Source organism: Lutzomyia longipalpis, chromosome 2 (genome assembly GCF_024334085.1).
Source record: "Lutzomyia longipalpis isolate SR_M1_2022 chromosome 2, ASM2433408v1".
Lineage (NCBI taxonomy): Eukaryota > Metazoa > Arthropoda > Insecta > Diptera > Psychodidae > Lutzomyia > Lutzomyia longipalpis.
The window spans coordinates 8,625,967-8,645,158 of NC_074708.1; the positions used below are offsets into that span (position 1 = coordinate 8,625,967).

The 19,192-nt window shown below is 35.8% G+C and overlaps 5 protein-coding genes across 7 annotated transcripts in view; 2 read left to right on the plus strand and 3 right to left on the minus strand.

Annotated features, from left to right (window-relative positions):
• Positions 1–13,032, minus strand: part of LOC129788940 (histone demethylase UTY) — a 35,920-nt gene extending 22,888 nt beyond the window's left edge. Inside the window, exons 1-4 of one of the 3 annotated variants that reach the window (XM_055825427.1) lie at positions 12,819–13,032; positions 12,648–12,714; positions 12,174–12,567; positions 12,002–12,110 (exon numbers count right to left, since the gene is read on the minus strand). In XM_055825427.1, coding sequence (XP_055681402.1) covers positions 12,002–12,110; positions 12,174–12,567; positions 12,648–12,714; positions 12,819–12,889 — 641 coding nt within the window. In that variant the 5' untranslated portion in view covers positions 12,890–13,032. Of the gene's footprint in view, positions 1–6,279; positions 7,037–9,669; positions 9,770–12,001; positions 12,111–12,173; positions 12,568–12,647; positions 12,715–12,818 lie in introns of those variants that run through there. The other 2 variants (XM_055825430.1, XM_055825429.1) reach the window with 2 other exon arrangements.
• Positions 13,033–13,034: 2 nt separating this feature from the next.
• On the plus strand, positions 13,035–14,081 carry LOC129789118 (uncharacterized). The gene is made up of 3 exons (XM_055825765.1): positions 13,035–13,156; positions 13,229–13,856; positions 13,927–14,081. Exons 1-3 carry the CDS (start codon positions 13,149–13,151, stop codon positions 14,038–14,040), a joined length of 750 nt encoding a protein of 249 aa, XP_055681740.1. The 5' UTR covers positions 13,035–13,148; the 3' UTR covers positions 14,041–14,081.
• A 176-nt stretch (positions 14,082–14,257) lies between these two features.
• Positions 14,258–17,229, plus strand: LOC129789165 (homeobox protein Mohawk). Its single transcript, XM_055825823.1, has 4 exons — positions 14,258–14,470; positions 16,002–16,167; positions 16,241–16,363; positions 16,442–17,229. Exons 1-4 carry the CDS (start codon positions 14,274–14,276, stop codon positions 17,006–17,008), a joined length of 1,053 nt encoding a protein of 350 aa, XP_055681798.1. The 5' UTR covers positions 14,258–14,273; the 3' UTR covers positions 17,009–17,229.
• Positions 17,210–18,109, minus strand: LOC129789121 (39S ribosomal protein L10, mitochondrial). Its single transcript, XM_055825767.1, has 2 exons — positions 18,011–18,109; positions 17,210–17,953 (listed from the first exon to the last, which is right to left on the minus strand). Exons 1-2 carry the CDS (start codon positions 18,030–18,032, stop codon positions 17,253–17,255), a joined length of 723 nt encoding a protein of 240 aa, XP_055681742.1. The 5' UTR covers positions 18,033–18,109; the 3' UTR covers positions 17,210–17,252.
• A 66-nt stretch (positions 18,110–18,175) lies between these two features.
• LOC129789122 (peptidyl-prolyl cis-trans isomerase, rhodopsin-specific isozyme) lies at positions 18,176–19,109 on the minus strand. The gene is made up of 4 exons (XM_055825768.1): positions 19,016–19,109; positions 18,636–18,957; positions 18,340–18,574; positions 18,176–18,280 (listed from the first exon to the last, which is right to left on the minus strand). The coding sequence occupies exons 1-4, from the start codon at positions 19,070–19,072 to the stop codon at positions 18,178–18,180; spliced, it is 717 nt and encodes a 238-aa protein (XP_055681743.1). The 5' UTR covers positions 19,073–19,109; the 3' UTR covers positions 18,176–18,177.
• Between the last annotated feature and the right edge of the window lie 83 nt (positions 19,110–19,192).

Sequence of the window (19,192 nt, forward strand, 5' to 3'; positions counted from 1 at the left end):
AATTCACAGAGAAAAAGTTCCCCCAAAAAAAATCGACAACAACGAAAATTCGTTCTTCGTCGCACATTGCGTGGCAAAAAAGGGACGTGAAGACGCGTATTCAGAGCGCACAGAGACCAATTTATCACGTCAATAGAGTAAGTTGAAGGAAAAAAAATTCGAGGTAATTTAGAGAAATTGTTCTCTTCTCGCATTCACTTTGTATGTTGTATGTGCGTCTTCCAAATGACTCCCGGCCACCATGTTGGGGTTTTATGTGGAGAAAATTATATATGTATTTACGGAGAAAATGCCTCCTGAGAAATATTTTCCAGGAAAGAAATTGGAGAATATGTGGTTTCACCACAAATTGCCTCTATATACAACACCATACTATGTATTGTATTCCCATCGATTTGGTAATTCTTTTTTGAGGTGGCAAAAGGAGTAAGAAATTTATAAAGAAACTACAAAATAAATTATCCTGTGCATTGTCTAGACGAGATAAATTGCAAATAAAGTCTTTGTCCTGACTCTATAGAAATAATTTTCCTTAAAATTTAGTTAAGTTTGACCCATTTTAGCTCTTCTAGCTGATAAATTATTAATTCCTTGATGAAGGACTCCAAAAACATCCTTGAGTACCTGATATTTTTCATGAATAATTTTTTAAGTTAAATGTCATTCCATATTTTAAGAGTTTTAAAATAAGTTTTTCTGTGTATTTTCTTCGGATAATTTAAAAATTTTGGTCTTAATATTTTATTCTAAGAAAATCCAAAACATTTCTTTGGAAAATAAAAAACCTAAAAAAAATCATAAATAAAGCGTAACGTAACGTCGCTGGAAAACATAAAAGTTATGTTTTGATATCATATCTGTAATTGAGACTTTTTTTAATGTAAGAATTTAGATATTTTAGAATTTATTCTTTACTTAAATAAAAATAATAAGTCAGCAATAAACAAACAATCTATTGAATCTATTTATGCATTTCTCAATCCACATCTAAACTCACAACACTGTGAGACATTGTAAAGTTCTCTTTCACCTGTTTGAATAATTCTCTTAAGACCTCTTCCAGACAGCATCAAGCTTGGCTTTATCTCCTGGCAGAACATGATGTCATCCTTAAGATAATTTTCGTGTTATGCACCGTAAATTTACCCGAACGCCCTCGTTATAAAGAATACAAATCAACTTTCTTGGATGTACTGAGAGTTGATTGAACCCCATTTTGCTGTATTTTCTTGAGCACAACCAGCCACCACATGCATATCCTATAGTCACAACATTTTTACTTCTTTTTCAACCATCTTCTTTGGACAATTCCACGTAGTATGTACGAACGGCATCCCGTCAATTGCCCCCCGAACGAGAATGGTGGTAGAATGAGATGGGAATATTGTATGGTTGCCTTAAAAGTACTTCATCTTCTTCTTTATTTAATACACCAACAGCTGATTTTCAAAAGCAAAAATATACAGTTGCTTTTTCATAAACAACTCACAACACTCTACCTTCCCTCTGTTGTTTTTTTTTCTCTCTCTCCACCTCTTGATAAATCCCCACACATCTCTTGCAGACACACATTAATAGTATGCAATTAATGCATAGGAAAAAGCATTAAAATTGCATAATAAATAGTGAGAGAAGATAGAAAGAAAAAAAAGGCAAGGAGAAATCTCTGAAAAAGACATTTTGCAGATAAAATAGAAACAAAAAGATAAGAAAATTGCATTTTGTGATTCAAATCTCTTATATAGTGAAAAAGAATTCACTCAATGAATATAATTACTTTTCTTTTAGATTGCCTGATATTATGTTTATATTTTTTGTACACAAAAACACTTGAAATACATTTTATGCTTTGAGATAACTACAGTAAGAAAATGAAATATATACATATGCAAGAATTAAGTACATAATACATAGTAGGTAGAGAAAGAAGAAAGCTAAATAAAACTGTTAAACACTCACACATTCCTTTCTTTCTTTTTATCCACAAATAAATTTCACGAAGAGCTCTCATCGTATTGGCGCAATTTAAACTACAAACTCTTTCCAAAATAACTGGAAAAAATACAATTTTTTTCCGGAAACACTTTTATTTAAAAAAAAAAAAAAGCTAGGTGTTCCCACCTATCATACTATTTTTCAACACAATACATTCCGTCGTGTTGCCATTCATAAAAATTCCCATTCATAACTCTCATGACGTAAAATGTCATGGTACGCTAGAAAAAAAATACACCTAATGAAAAGATTTTCAATCCCACCTCCGTAGAATTTATTGATTTATCGTATTTTTCCCCACAAGTCACTTTCACTATCACTTTTCCCTTTATTTTATTTACATCCAATAAAAAATATCGATTTCTGTGTGTGCTAATTGCCCAACCAATATTTCTCTCATATATACTAAAGTCTATCTACTAAACGCCTAAACACGTGATTTCTGTGTCTTTCGTAACTTTATGCTTTTTCATTATAACCGCACATGCAATGCCATTAAAGGTTGGAAAAAATACATAAAAGAAACTAATTGGGATTTTATTTGAAAAACTTTTCATTTAAATGCTACTTTGGAGAATATTTTAGAGGTCATTGTTTATTACATTATTTAAATATTAAAGGAAAACTTTTTGACTTGAAAGCCAACCTAAGTATAATATCTTAAATGGGTCAGTTCCTTATTCTGTAAAGGATCCTATAGAATTTTCTTAGAAAGGGGAAAATAATTGAATTTTTAGACTTATTTAGCCTTCATTTCATTTAAAGATTAAAAGTTAAAATAAAACTAATCTAAAAATAGGAAACAGACAAGTTATTTTTGTCCCCGTTGATTTTTTACCTATTTTGTTAAAGAAACCCATTTGTTCTTTCACGTGGAAATGACACGGAAAATTGACACGGAAATCCATATAGAGTAATAAAATTGACACAAAACATACTATATGTGTAAGTAGACATTTTCCAAGAAATCTTAATTGTCTTCTCTTTCACGACAAAAATGCTCTATCGAACACAGAAAGTCTATCTTACTATAACTTCCGAGAAACGTTCATTTTTATTGTCTCCCATTTCTTCCCAAAAAAAAAAAACATTGACATATTTCATTTTCTTCCCTTAAATTGGCCAATAAATCAATAAAAATTCATGTCAAATCTATAATATTGTGAACATTCAGCATGACAGAAATTGGAAATATCATCAATATTATTTTACACAATCAACAATCAAAATCAACCTAAAAATTCTCACCCATCAAGGAAAAATTTGTCACTTAAGCAAAAAAAAAGTACCCGCAGTAGTGTTTGAGGTCTTTTTTAGGTCACCAACACAGTACATAGTAAATTGATAAAATGAACATGGCACACAAGTATTGTGTATAGCTCAATTAGAACATTTTGCACATTCAATTTAATAAATATAAAACATACAGGCGAGCATTCATATTTAGAGCAAAACATTCACTGCTCTTTTTCCCTCCGAATACTTTCAAGTGTGATGGGAAAAATATGGAGAATGTTTTGTTTAAATTTCTTTTTTTATGATATTTATGATTTTTAATTAATTTTCTATTAAATGCCAATGAAATGTGTATGCTCGCTTTTAGTTTATTAAAATAAAAGCTTTATTCAGAGAAGTAATTTGAGTATTCTGTCAAAAATACAACTGTCAGCGAAGTTATGTCAAGACAGTTACTCCTGTCAAATAGTCCTGTCAATGATACAACTGTCAATACTAGTCAATACGCCAAATACCAAACAGCAAAATACAATAAAAAGAAAAAAAAAGGTATATAACCAGTTTTTGAAAAACGTACCTACGTGAAGAAAGAAGACATCCAAAAAATCGATCAACTACATACAATTTATGATGCATAACAATAAGAACATGGAAGAAAATTTTGAACATACAGACAAACGCGCCTTTTATATTGCTCCACCAGTATATAATTGCTTGAGTCTAAATACATGGAATTGGGTCAATTTTGTTTATTCAATTAAAATCGATAACAAAAATGAAATTGAAAGTGCATCTGCCGTTATAGTTTCATATCTATATATACCTACTTATGGCACACAAGACGCGTTGATCTTTTTTTCCCCGTGCTTTTCACATCATGCAGCCGGATATCCGTACGAAACATTTTGTGGTGTGAAACTCATTAAAATTTTATGCATCATTCCTGGATGAATGGCATTTCGACACCAATGTTAGTGGAATATAAGTTGCTGCACATGATTCACATGAAATTCGGCAAAACTATTTACAAAACTTTTCAGACTATGAAATTTCCAGTCAATGGGCGGCAAAATTTAAATGTGAAGATTGAATCTATTAAGTGGAAATGAGTTGGTTTTACCTGGAATTTAACTCCATCAGGTTCACCATTAAAAATCATTTACTCACGCTCTTCGTCATTACAACTCGCTCTTTTTATTACCGCATGTCTCTATTGGTGAAGATCAGCAAAAATCCCCCCACTGAAAGATCATTGGACGCTAAACTTCTCGGAATTCCATACTGATATTTCAAAAAATTTTATTTACCCAAAAGAAGAAACTAAAAAGCAACACAACCATCGGGGTAAAAAAACTCATAATGGCTTCAGGTAATGGAAATTGACTCACATGTAGAAAACTATATAAAGCGTCGTATTATATCTTTTCTATTTAAGCATGTTTCTTTTTTTTCTTCTCTCTCTTCATTTTAAGTATTAAAATAAAATATAATCCAGGCACGGTGCTTCGCAACATGCATTCTCAAGAGGTTGTCTTTTGTGTGTGAATTTGTGTGTGACCGAGACAGATATTTTCTTCAATTCAATGATGGAAGAAAAGTGTAAATGAGGCCAAATACCTGTACGATCATCACCGATCGCCAGCATGGCGAGATACCTTTTGTGTTTTCTCTCCAATTTCAATGCATTTCACACACCAACTCGAAAATCCACCATCACCAACCGTACACACAGGTCAAAAGATGAGCACACCAGAAAAGAAGGAAGAAGCGTGATCGATGATGATCGCATGGATAAAATTGCACTGTGGACACGATATCAGGTCTCTTATGAGAGATCTTTTAGGAGACTTGTTCTTTCTTCTTCTTTTTTTTTCTAATATAATATACAAAACACGAGAGGCTTACACAACAACATTGAGTTAAGGTATGTTATTTAAGAAGTTTTGTTGGATCAAAAATTTAATTGAGATAAATTCAGCCAGAGGGAAATTATTCGTTCTATACACCAATTTGGATTAAACTTTTTTTTCGAATGAGGGATTTTTGATGGTTTATAAATTAAATCATTAAAGTGTTTCAAACGTTTCAAATAAGCTTGGCTAGCAAAGAGGCTTTTTTATGATTTATCTAACTGAAAACCAGGCTTGCAGTTTATGCCAAAATAATGATGGAAGACGTACTAAGAACGTTCTAGCAGATGAGAGATCAGTATAACCTAAGAAAAACTACAAACGATGTCAAGTTTTATTATCAAAATTCTAGAATTAGTTTTTTTTTCTAGATGAATTATTATAAATTTTGGAACTTTTCTTATTTATTTTAAACCTTTCAACTGCTAGATCCTTAAGTATTAAAACGCTTTTTTGCTATCTCTTTCAACGCCCAATACAGCTTTGCCCAGAAAGATTATCCAACACCCTCAAAGAATTCCACGTATGAACAATTAACATGAATTGGAGGGAATGAAGGGAGATAATAAAAAGCAAACGAAAAAATAAATCTCCAACACATTCAAAGGAAGATTTTAGACAATCATTCATCTCTTTCGCTCCACAAAATTCATCTTCAGTCTATTGAAAAATATATTGAGAACATTTTCACGAGGAGAAAAGCTATGTAGTGAAGTCAAGACTTAGGAATTACTTATGTCTTCTTAACTGATATATAATTAAGTAACTTTCTCGTAATTTTGAATATTGAATAACTTCAAGAATTTAGGTTAATTTTATTAGAAAGAAAAATTTGAACAGAGACAGATATTTGACTTTTTCCTAAAGTCTTGGCTTCTGTGCTTGAGCGTAAAGAAACCCCAGAGAGATGCATAAAATTCAGTTTTCTCTGTATTTGTACTACATATGTGTGCAATGCTGACGAAAAGGCGATAATAGAATATATCCCCCTTCATGTTATACATCTCTCTCCGGCAGTATACATGAGCCTATGTACATTTTCATAGGTTTCAACACTCGTAACTCCTCTTCCTCGTCCCAATACAAAATGGTTGAAACCAAACGAAAATTTTTCTTATTACTGTAGCTTCTTTTTCACCTTTAGTTGTTCCTCTCTCGGAGTTTGCTTCCACTCTATTTTCCCCGCTGCTCTTCTTTCCAACTTTCGTCACACACACCTCTTATGTAGCACAGCTATGCTAAAACTTTTTTTTTTACTTCTCTTTTTTTTTATCTTTAGTAAATATTAATTACACTACATAAACGTCCAATGTCATACAGGTGTTGGGGACACTTTTTAAATTAAAAAAAAAAAGAACGCACTAACACTGAGTGTCTCGTTCTATTTCTCGGCACTGTGAGAAAAAAAGAGAGTTTACTTCTAGATGAAAAACCCCATTACGTTGCTACTCCCATGACGAAAATTTTATCGCATTTTTTCGACGATAAGTATTGAACACAATTGGCATTTTTTTCACACACTCGCTTTTTCCATTGAGTATATATTCGGCAAAGTTGTACAAAAAACACTATGTGGCAGCACAAAAATTTTTCCTCGACGGTAGTGTGAAAAAAGAGGACGTAGCACAGAATTGACGATTTTTTTTTTAATCTCTAAATTCGCTCAAAAAAATGACACAAAAGATCCACAAAAGTCTCCGTGATAGAGCGCACTACAATAAATTGTGATGGATTTTTTAAATTTTATTTCTTAATAAATTAATTTATCTTATTTCCACACTTTATTTCCATTTTATCCCCTTAAATTTTAAAAATATTTTTTTATGTATATAAATTAGAGAAAGCGCTGAACGTACAGCACTTCTGAACACAACGGCCCTTCGATAAAAACTGACCCGAACTCCGGTGTATTCGGTTTTGAGAACGAAGAGAAATTTTTAGTTGAAGAAGTGAGCGAAAATTCCCCTTCGTACTACCACATACGCACCCATTGTAAAGTATTTTTACTCTTTCCTTACCAAATGGTTTCATATTTGTGTGTGAGAGAGACAGGTAGAGATTATTCCAAGAATGCATAGTATGGCAATAGAATGTAAAAGAGGTTCCTCACTATTTTTTAGAGTGTATGTGTGTACACACGTCATACACCGATCATACACTGTTAGCAGTTTAGCGTGAAAAAGTCTTATTCCATGAAATTCCCACAGACTTTGGGGGCAAGGGAAATATGGAAAATTCAACCGGAAAGGGCAATTTTGTCCTCATTCTTCAACCAACTTCCGGATATTGCGTGATTTCCAACGCCCTATCAATTTTAAAAAAATACTATAAAACACCCCGCCGGATTATGTTGCTGCCTGCCCCATACCTCCTCTCTCTCGTGCTGTCATGTGTTACACGATACAGGCATTGATCATTTTTGTTAGATCTTTTATCATGAATAGGGGGATGTAGTGAAGAAGCATTGTAAAGTATGGAAAATACTTTGAAATTATCATGACGCACTCCATCCGTCATTACCAAGAATACAAACGATATAGTCATGATGTATTTTCCTACAATTGATATCACTTTTCACTTTAAAAAATAAATAAAAAGAATTGAAAAAAAAATACAACCAGCAAAAGCCCCACAACGTGATTTTACGTGTGCGTAAGTTTGCGTAAAACACACACTGGGCGGTTCGGAGGTGTTATTCCGGATGAATTTTTTAAATGACCTCACATGTATCATGTAAATCACACGGGTCGCGTGGGCTTTTTCAATTACAAGCTTGTAGCCCTTATTAAGTAATTTTGGTGAATTAATTAAATTGCATGATATGTTGCATGCGTTTTGTTTTGGTTTAAAATTTGTTAAGCATCAAAAATAAAAAGATGTTCAAACAAATATTTCAGCCATCCCAGATAGCACGAGATGATCAATTAGGTGTTGATTGGGTCAGTTTTCTAATCAAAAAGTTACCCAACTAGCAATTGAATTCAAAATTATTGGTTTTTTGTTGTTGTGATTGGTGATAAATTTTACTGAGTCAATCTGTAATGACTTCCAGTAACTGATGATGAATCAAAGCTACTTTTTTCATGTAAGATAGTAAATCTTGAAAATTACATATTACTCTGATTTTCTTTGATAGTGCTTCATTTTTCTCAGTTATACCTCATTTCTCATTAAAAAGATTGGTATTACTAACTGATTTTTGTGTGTAAGATTTTTTAAATTAAAATACAATATAATAGTTTAGCCATTTGCTCTAAAAAGCCAATTGATAAAAATTCCCAATATGATTTGGTATAGATTAAAGGAGTTTATTAATTTTGCATGAGAAAATCCTTCATTCATGATAATTAGATTGATAAATAAATTAGACTGTCATCTAAAATTTTTTTTTAACGTTTTCATCATATTTTAAGAATAGTCTAACCTAAATTAAACTATTTGAACTATTTGTGAATGACCTAAACTGGTCATTCACTTTAAAAATAAAAATTCTTAATTCTTATATTATTTCTTAATATTAATTCTTTAATTCCCCTTACAGTTTCAACCCACTATACTCACACCTATATATCTAACTAACTCAATAATAAAATTTCCTAATTTTCACGAGTTTAATGACTTATCAAACGACAATACCTAAGTATATATTTTCCTTGGGAAAGCTAAAATTGCATTTGCGCACATTTATTTTAATTTTCAGAAGACAATTTAATCAACCGTGTGAGCCAGACGAAAAAAAAACTAATCTCTGATAAATTATCGTGCGGATCAAATTCATCCAGAACCTGCCTTTCTATCCATTGGAATTTTGGGAATTACCAGAGTGTCAGAAAAAAATGGGAAAAGAATAAATTTGCATTAGCAAAAACCGTTATACTTTCGCAGAATCTCACGCCTGCTTCGAGCCCCCATGGAGGAATTTGAAAGATGTCCAATGGAGCCCTTTGTATTTGCATACAAACTCCTCTGACTGAGATTGTCCTGCACAATTTAAATTGTCTGGCGTCCTCAAATTCACCTGAATACATCGACAAAAGACTAAAAGGGTAAAAAAAGCCGCCTCGGGGGGCGAGAGCCCCAAATAAAACTTCAAGAGAGAAACAATCGCGAGATTGGACCAAAAAAAAAGCCACACAATCTTCATCTACAGGCACACATTTCCGTTGATTGCGACTGATTTTACCCCGGCAATTTTGGTTGGCAGCACCAGAGTGCAGGCCCCCGGTGTCTGTGTGCGTCCTCTGAACCCCAAATGGAAGAAAAAGGAAGAGAATGGAAGCGAAGAAGAAGAAGCTAATGATGTACACGGGGCCAGAGGCTCGGACGAGAGGATGTGCGAGACCATCAGCCACGGCGGCAGTTTATTGTCTGACCTTGTTGTTTTTGACCGCTAACCTTGGATTTCGTAGACATCTTCACACAATCATCCGCGAACCCGCGGTGTGTGCCAAAAAAGATCCACCAGAGAGTCCCAATGTGTGCAAAACGGGGACCCAAATTAACTTCTATAAGAAGAAGAGTCACTCACCGCACAATGAAGGCATGGCCATCAAAACACTCGCTTTGCACTTCTCCACGAGGAAATTCAATATTTTGTCGTCTTTTATCGATTTCTTTTTCAAATTTTTCCTACAATCACACACTTTTTCCCCCAAAATCATGAAAATATTAATCTAATAAATATTGGGATTTATAAAGGAATTAAATCCCGTGAGATTGAATCCCACAAAATACCCCAAAAACGTCCGCGAGCGAATGATTCGAAGCGTGCAAATTCATTCAGCCACCGCACAGAATTGAGCCAGACAGGAATTTAACTTATGTATAGAGCACACAAAATATATGCGCCCATATAGACACATTCAGACGAGTTCATGACCCTGGGAAAATTGGAGAAAGCGCAAGACGCGCCCCGTGAAAATCGGCACGAGGAAAATATGCGCACAGGAGACGCCCCAAAAATATTTGATACAAAAAATATATTCTCTGCCGAATATTTCTACAAAATTCCTTAAATTCAGTTTCCAAAAAAAAATTCTCAAAATGATTTTATGCCCCTTAAATTACCCTCCAAAAAAAAATGCAAAAGTCACAACATTGTCAATTCCTTCCGGGAAGAATTATTGGTGATATTGGCTGGCACAGTGGGCAAATTGCCGTATTTAACTTTTGAGGACAAACTTTGGGCAATAAAAGTGTGAAATTGATCATAAAGTCTTCGGGACATCTTCCAAGAAAACTTGCTTCTGTTTCCACGAAAAATTTCTCACGGTACTTTCCGTTTTCTACAACTCGTACGATTCTCTTTTTTTTCCCACACGACGCGACTCTTCCATCTCCAGAGGAAAGGAAGCGGAAATAATTTCTCAATTGGTTGTGAATTTCAAGAGAAAAATCGGAAGTAAGTACACGACAAGATTGTCATTTCCGAATTGTCTGTGGGAGAGGAAAATTAAAGAAAAGAAAATCTCATCAATCGTCCGTGCAAGATAATGAAGTTCATTGAAGTTGATAAGGAAATTTTTGCTTCATTTCATTCGGAAGAAAGACTAATGATTTATTACAAAATAATTGAATGTCAATTTTGTTGACGAAGAATAGATAATTACTACGATGCTTCGAATAGAAGTTAAAGGTGCTAGAGCTAGTATAATGGAAAATTACAGAGTCTGACTAAAAATAATGGCTTTATTCTTACAAGGGAAGGTTATACATTTAAGAGCGCGGAATGGCTTGAAATTTTCACCAAATATTCTTTACAATGTATAAAAACCCTGTGCCAAGGCTTTTTTTCTACAGATTCGTAGTTTAATAGTTATAATTAATTAAATTTTCCCATATAAAATTCATTTTGGGAGAGCAAAGCGCTCGAGAGAAACGCAAGAGAGAGAACTGCGCGCGCGTCTGTGTGAGTGAGTAGTGGTGAGCAGTTCTTTGCCCGTGCGCTCGCTACTTACCACTACTCACTCACACAGACGCGCGCGCAGTTCTCTCTCTTGCGTTTCTCTCGAGCGCTTTGCTCTCCCAAAATGACTTTTATATGGGAAAATTTAATTAATTATAACTATTAAACTACGGATCTGTAGAAAAAAAGCCTTGGCACAGGGTTTTTATACATTGTAAAGAATATTTGGTGAAAATTTCAAGCCATTCCGCGCTCTTAAATGTATAACCTTCCCTTGTTAGCTTTATAGAACACCAAATTTACTTTACGACACAATAATAGGTAATCCTGAATTTTTTGCTTTTATTCGGAAAACATGGATTTCTTGGGGAGATTTTAAGGGTTTTGACCTTCAATAGAAACTTTGATAAACAGGAAGGAAAATACTTCTCAGAAAAGAAATTCACAAAGTTCATTCTGAATTATCTTCTAAGGTTGTTGCTTGGGCAAAAAGGAAAGTCAATAGATAAATTTAAGATTTCTGAACATCTGAAGAAGCAGAAAACGAGGAAAGCTCACATCACATGAAAACTAAAGTTATTTCATAAAGATGTGTGAAAAATTAATTGAATTTAAAGTTTTTTTTTTTTACTTTTTGATAATTTGATCATGAGATAGGCAAAATTGCTTAGACCTCTTTAAGGTTTCAATAAAAAAAAATATTTTTTAGATCTTTTGTGAGCAAAGTTAAGGGATTTAAATTAATTAATTTAATCGAATTGAATTAATAGTGGATTTCTACTCAAAAATTCTTCCTAGTTACTTCGAATTTTCTCTTTCAAGGTCAAACTAATGCAAAAACCACACAAACAACCCTTCAAGTTTACAAATCTCACACAATTTTCATTCAAGGAGGAAGGATTTCATATAAAATTCATTTAAAGGATGCATATTGAATATTTGCATGAGTACTCACCACCTGAAGGCATTGTAGTGAAAGTAGACGAGTCCGAGACCGTAAAGGAACGCCGTGTCCTTCCAATGATCACTTTTGAGATTATAGAATTTTTGATATGCGCTCAAAGCTGCAAAAAAACAAACAAAAGTAAAAACAATTCTTAAAAGAAAACAATTAACAGGTGTCTCACCTTTGGGATATTGCTCCAGAAGAAGGTGGAAGTGCCCGAGTTTGCAGTAGGTACGTGGATCAATGTTGATATCTTTGGATGCATCAGAGAGATCCTTTGTATCCTTCTGAGTAGTATCCTTACCGGCTCCATCATCCACACTATCCACTGTCTTCATGTCAATGTCCACAATTTGTGGCTCACTCTCCTCTAATTTGAGTTTCTTTGGCATTGTCTCGCCACTTTCTTCGTCCGGAAAGTCCACTGGCTCCGTTTTGACAACCTCCTTCGCATCTTCTGCACCACCTTGTGCTTTCTCTGTACTCCTGGCCAGATCATCGCCTTTTTTACTACTAAAATCCCTCTCTTTCTGCGATTGAGCCTGCACTAGCATACGCTCCAGGTACTTAATTGCCTATTTTGTGGGAAAAGTTCAGGGAAATACATGAAAATTGTGTGAAAAGTGGTCAAAAGCTGCGCAAAGAGGTGCCTAACCTTTAAGACAAGTGCCTGCTTTTTCGCCTGCTCCGGCGACGTCAGCTTCAGAAATCCATACTGCCGGCTAGTTGGAGAAGAGAATCATTAGTCCATAAATTGCACCAGCACCCAAATACCCCAGAAATTGAAGAAAATCTAGAGATTTGCTAGTGGAAAAAGCTCCCAAACCTGTCAAGCTCGGAGAGAACGTGAAGTTCTTGAGCGGAAAGACTGATCTCCTCCGTAAAATCAGGAATCATCTTTCAATGTCTCTTTGTATGTACACTCTGTTGATTTTTAATCACACAGATTGTCCACAAACTGCACAATAATTGATTTATTAGCACCAACTTTCTTCTTCAAATCATAAAAAATCCTACACGCGCGGCCATTTTTCAGCCATCTATCGGATTATTGGAAAACAACAAAATTACTATCTTTTACCCATAACCTCAAATTCTTCTCACGTGTTTTGATTTTTCCTTCCTCCAAAATATTGTGATTTTTACTGTGAAAATCATGGAAAAGTGTGTATTTTTTATTCTAAATACATAGAATGGATGGTGTTTAATCATATTTTGTTCATAAATTCATTCTAGATATGCTGTTCCCAATAAATTGCCAGCGAAGAAAATTACCATCCTCGCTAGGCGAAGAGCGAGGATTGAAAAGGACAAAAATCTCGCCAAACTCCGCGAAGATACACGCAGAAAGATCCTGCAGAAGAAGAAGCATGGTTTCAAGAAACCCGAAGCATTTATAATGCAGTACATAAAGGCCGAGAGGGATCATAAAAGAATTGAGCGGAAGTTCCTGCACTCCCGGCGATTTGCAGCAGAAGTTCCAAAGTCTCCGATCTTCCTCATCATGAGGCACCGTACGAGGAAAGTTGCCTCAAAGCACATTGAGAAAGTACTGGAGGAATTGCATTTGGAAAATATCCACACGACAATTTTCGCGAGGGCTAATGAGAAAATAGCCACAATGCTGACCATAATTGAGCCATATGTTGTCTGGGGGACACCTAGCATTCACACCGTGAGAGATTTGATCTTCAAAAAAGGAAAACTCCTTGTAAATGGAAAACTCGAAGCTATACAGTCCAATGCGATGATTGAGGAAGCTTTTGGAGATCTGGGAGTTATCTGCACAGAGGACATTGTTCATGAAATCTTCACAGGAGGAGAGAACTTTGAGAAGATCAACGCGAGATTAGAGCCCTTCCATGTAAGTTTACGCTTTTCCCTAAAAATATAAGATTTTGAGAATAATTTTCACAATTTTTTTTATCATTTAGTTGAAAGCTCCACGGGATGGATGGAAGAAAAAATTAAACATAAGCTATGAGAAGGGAGGAGAGTACGGGAGCCGAGGGAATGCGATTGATGAGCTAATTGATCGTTGTGTGTAAGAAAAATCATCAATAAACCATTTTCAAAAAAAAAGATTTTTTTTGCTGAACCATTTGTGGCTGAAAGAGAAGATCATCCAACTAGAAAGAAGATGAAACTGACCATCAACACCTCTGGCTGCTGTATCTGAGTTTTGAGAGATATTTATTTACAAATTTAGCATTGTCTTATCGTTGAAATTCGGTTGATAGTCGTCGCGATGTGCGCGAAATCACAGAACCACTCATGCTCAATGATCTTCTGGGCAGATCTAGCACTAGTAGTGCGACATTTGAATGTCTCAATCTTGTTTCTCCTCCATGGATCACTAATTCATCCCTCAGCGAGTGATCTTCACGCACAGGGTGTAAAGAAGATCAATTTGGTGATCATTACTCGATCGTTGGAAGGGAAATTCTCTCAAATCTCTTTGGAATTTTTCACAAGTTGGTGAGTTTGGAATTTTTACATAATTCATCCCTTTAAAATATCTTATAGCAACCCCCATTGATCATCCATTCTAACAGATCGAGTGATCTTCAATCCATTGCAATCAATCAACTCCATGATCATTTAATACTTTTAGGAATGATCTCTGTGAAAAACTTTTTTTCACAAATGAAAAAAGATCATGTTTCGCACAATCTGTTTTTCACTTTTCCCCCATTTTCCGCTCAATTTCCCGGGAAATTCAACGCTTCAGCTACCTCAAGAGCGCTCAATTAGCATTTTCCATTACTTTTCTTTGCAAATTGAATTGAATTTTTGGGCAAAAATCTCATTTACAAGATCAAAAATTTTCTCTCGAGTGAAAATCTTTTTTCACAGGACGCCATTTTGTGTTTTCTCATCTCGTTTTTTCCTTCTCGCACATTTACAAATATATATTTTCACGGTGAATTGTGTGTGGGTTTGTCTCTCGCACCGTAAAAATAACGCCCGAGTGGAAAAATGGCATTTCACATTCGGTTTTCTAGGTGGCTTCTATTTTTTTTTTCATCTTCTTCTCACACGATCATCACCCATAAAACATGATCGTGGAGTTTTCCTTTTGCAACATCACACACCCAGAGAGATTTCCCAAAATGCAAAGGAATGCTCACGATGTTGCCCACCTGCTAACACCGAATGCGATCTCCACAAAACAGTCGCGATCTCTGCGCTGATGATCGTTGTGTGATCGCAAAACAAGCAAAATGGCACAAAATATATTTTCTTTTCTATTTTTGCCCACAGAGTATTATTTTGTTTAAGATGATTTGGAAACACTAAAAAACATTTACATGTTTTTTCATCCCATTGCAAAATAGTTTTCGTGTTTTAAACCTCACACACACACATCGCGCGCTTGTTTTCCCCACCCACGCACGATCGAGACACAAAATTCTAATTTTAATTATATATATATTTTTAATAGCCCACAATTATAAAAAAAAATTATGGAAAAATCTCGTCCTGTAAGAAATCGAAGGTATTTTTTTTTCGTGTGGGTTTTTTTTCGCTCCTCTATGGCATTTTTTTACCTAATTCTTTTGCACTTTCCCTGTTTTGTTCATTAATTTCTTTTCTCGTTTTACCAATTAAGGAAAAATTTTGCTGTAGAACTTCTAAACCTTCTCAAAATAAAGAATTTGATTAAAGTAGTAAAATTAAATTTATTTTTTTAATGTATTTAATTTAATTTTATCTATCCTAAGAAGATTTTTGAGGAGCCTGTGGTGCAATAGATAGAGCACTCATCTCATATCTATAGGATCATTGGTTCGAGTACAACTCCCGTCTCTGATCAGACTTTTTTTTTTAAAGAAAATTTTGAACCTCCTTATATTTCTACTCTCCTATTTCAAAAATGAAGATAGACCTAGAAGTTCTTCAGCGAAGTTTTTCAAAATTTTATGCTTACCAAAATGCATGTTTTTGAGAGTTATGAAGCAGCATTGTGTCCTTATCTTTGCTAATGAGTTGTTTTACTACAAAAAAGGCGGGCCTGGCCACCTGGAGACATTCACAGGCCTGCAAAACGCCTCTTTACTCCGGAAATTAAGAAACTCCTGAAAGATTGGCTCGTCCGTAGGCGTGACAATCCCTATCCAACGCGCCAGGAGAAGACGGAAATTTCTATGCAGACAGGACTGACCTACACTCAAGTAAGGACTAAAGATAGCTCTCTATCTCTGTTTGGGATATTATTTTTAAGTAAACGTCTTTATTTCCTTGTAGATTTGCAATTGGTTCGCAAATTGGCGCCGAAAGCTTAAGAACTCAGGAAGGGAACCCGCTAAGAAGACTTGGGGTCACTTGATAAAGAACTATAACACCAATGCAAAGGGAAATGTCGAGCAGGTTGGTATTGTAGGCTGTTAAGGTTCTTTTGAGAAGATTTTTAGAGGATTCAATAAAAATTCCAATTTTTCTCATTAGTTCAGTATCTGCTCCGGTGATAGCATCTGGGGAGATAATTCCCCAAGGCCTGACTCACCTTTTGACGCCCACATCGTCAATGGGAACTACCTCTATAACCCCGATGTCTTTGGGCACATCCCAGAGGACAATTTGGATGAGAATGGGGGATCTTCAAGCAGAAGTTTTGTACAGCAGAAAGGACGAAATGGCTTTTCTGGCTACTCAGACAGGGTGAATGTGTGGGGATCATTTGTTTCGGAGGAAATCTCCCCTGGAACAAAGGCCAAGTACAAGAGCCACATTATGGAAAAGTATCTTCAGGATGTGGAATCGGAGCAGAGTAAAATTGGCGTGCCGGAGCTGTCCAAGTGGCTCGAAAGTACGGCAAATTTTACACCCAGCAAAAATAACTATATCGATTGGAATCCCGGAATTGGGAAAGGTGAAAAGAAGGCCAGCAGGAGTCATGATTGTGCCACCGGAAATGACTTCCGGATCCACCAAAAGGAGGAATTAGACGCCGCAGAGGCACTCACGAGTCTTGCGGGGAATTTTCACTCCAGAAAATCCATTCAGAGCAACTAGAAGCCTTCCTGGCAATGTGATCCCAAGTCTCTCTAGTCTACGGAATCTTTAGTGCAATTTGTTTTTTCTTGTGACTCCTGCTTGAGAAAGTTTGCCCAGGCTATTCCCAGGCAGACGCATTCCAGTGATATTTTTGCTTGTAACATTTCTTGAGTGTATGGATTGTAGGGGAATTTAGGGTTGAGAATAAAATTAAGAGACTTTGTCTTTAGAAATTATAATTGCTACTTACAAAGTTTTAAAACTACTCTTTGGGATCTTCACTTCTTGCGTGGGCTTCTAGCATTCGGACAATATTGCTCTGATGCCCTTGCATTTTCCCCACTAGATCCCCAGCTGCACTATTGAGAACACCCACAAGCTGTGCCCGAACAATATCAATTCCCGGCAAGGCGGCGTATTCCACAAATTGATTCCTACTGAGGATCCTGTCCTCTGCAATGCCTCCAATGAAGATCAGCTGGGATACTTTCTTGGAGATTTTGAGGAGTTTACTTGGATTGCCATCTGGACTGAAAACAATAGCGCATCTCGCTTCAAACACAGGAAGAATCTCCTCATACTTCGTTCCGGAAAGTGCCATTATGAGGGCTTTTTTGGGATATGCCTTCAGGTGCATGTTCTGCTTGTGAAAGAGGACTTTTGCCTTAAACATATCCTCAGCATTAATTGAATTCATATGGTAAATTGCTGTGCACTTTGAATGATTGAACCAGTTCAGCATTTCTCTGGCAATGATCTGTAGATAAGGATTTTCCGGAAGTTCCTCGTGCCCCTTCTTAGGCTTTAAACAAGTCTCCATCGTCACTTGGGGCTTTTTAAATATTGGTGTAGTGACCGCCTCCACGAGGGCTCGTTCATAGTGTGGCTTCCGAGGTCGTTGAATGTTGATTTTTCCCCGGAATCTTCTGGCCAGGAGGAGTGGAGTCTGTGTCTGAAGGAATACTACACAAAATACATTGTTAAATCGAGTAATTTCACTCATTATCCTTTATCACTCACTTTTATTTGCAATTGATGCCATTTTTCTCTACAATTAAGAAAAATTTTACTATTTTAGGGAACTTTTTGTATTTTTCTGGCCGCCAAAGTAGGGTTATGTTGATTTAAGTTTATTGCTTTTCCGCAAGGTGGCGATCAGATTGATTTGAATTTCTTCCTGCCTTATTTTAGGAATAACGGTTGAGTTGACGAAAAACCCAATGAAAAAATCCCAAAATTGAGAAGGACATCCCAAGGGGCACCACTGAAGCCCTAATCCACGTCCATAAACTGCAAGAGAGTGAATTATTGTTTCAGGATCGAAATAAAATTGCAGGAAATAAGCTTACTTAGAAGAATCATCGGATATGGTGTAAGTTCCTTTTGTAGGGACATTCCCACACTTTTTAATCCTCACAGGCTTTACAGGAACATCCTCGGAGTTTGTTTTCACTTGCTCAATTTGATGAACAATCCCCTGACCTTCAACCACCTTCCCGAAGATTGTGTGCTTCCCATTGAGCCAGGGAGTGGCCATTGTGGTCAAATAGAATTGGCATCCATTTGTATCAGGCCCACGATTTGCTGAAACAAAATATTCTCAGAGATCTGGGAGAAAATTCAGCAAGTGGAGAAGAAAACTCACCCATGCCTACAAATCCTGGACCAGTATGCAGAAGATTGAGATTCTCATCATCAAAGGTATCTCCGTAAATGCTGAGTGAACCACGACCATCCCCACTAACAATGTCACCGCCCTGGACCATGAATCTCTTGATAACTCGATGAAATCTTGTCCCATTGTAGGACTTTCCGTTGATTCCTTTCAAGCAGATTTTGCGGAAGTTCCTCACAGTTTTCGGGGCCTCCTCACCAAATAATCCAATTACAATCCGTCCCAAATCTTTTCCATCGGAAACCACGTCCAAGAAAACCTGCGAAGTAACTTTGTAAGTTGCTGCTGAAGCCTGGAAAGATAAACTAAAATGAGAAAATGCTTTCTTATCTATTTTGTGATTAATTTACAGAATCAATGAAGAGAAATAGGATCTGCAGAATCCACAGAAGCTGAGAGAATTTCATTTTTCAATCTGTATTGGTCAGAAGTTTCTGATAAACTGGAAAGTTTGCTTTGGATTGGAAGAGATTCCTTACAAATGCTGATTAGGGGAAAATCAATAAAAAGCTCATGCAATGTTCATA

Excerpts from the sequence above, each read along its gene's own strand:
- LOC129789118 (XM_055825765.1), top strand. Across the intron at positions 13,857-13,926 it reads CGAGATTAGAGCCCTTCCAT|TTGAAAGCTCCACGGGATGG; the intron begins GTAAGTTTACGC and ends TTTATCATTTAG.
- LOC129789165 (XM_055825823.1), top strand. The coding sequence starts at position 14,274 with ATGATCTTCTGGGCAGATCTAGCACTAGTAGTGCGACATTTGAATGTC. Across the intron at positions 16,168-16,240 it reads CAGGACTGACCTACACTCAA|ATTTGCAATTGGTTCGCAAA; the intron begins GTAAGGACTAAA and ends ATTTCCTTGTAG. Across the intron at positions 16,364-16,441 it reads CAAAGGGAAATGTCGAGCAG|TTCAGTATCTGCTCCGGTGA; the intron begins GTTGGTATTGTA and ends TTTTCTCATTAG.
- LOC129789121 (XM_055825767.1), bottom strand. The coding sequence starts at position 18,032 with ATGGCATCAATTGCAAATAAAA. Across the intron at positions 17,954-18,010 it reads GGCATCAATTGCAAATAAAA|TATTCCTTCAGACACAGACT; the intron begins GTGAGTGATAAA and ends TATTTTGTGTAG.
- LOC129789122 (XM_055825768.1), bottom strand. The coding sequence starts at position 19,072 with ATGAAATTCTCTCAGCTTCTGTGGATTCTGCAGATCCTATTTCTCTTC. Across the intron at positions 18,575-18,635 it reads TCCAGGATTTGTAGGCATGG|CAAATCGTGGGCCTGATACA; the intron begins GTGAGTTTTCTT and ends ATTTTGTTTCAG. Across the intron at positions 18,281-18,339 it reads ATATCCGATGATTCTTCTAA|TTTATGGACGTGGATTAGGG; the intron begins GTAAGCTTATTT and ends ACTCTCTTGCAG.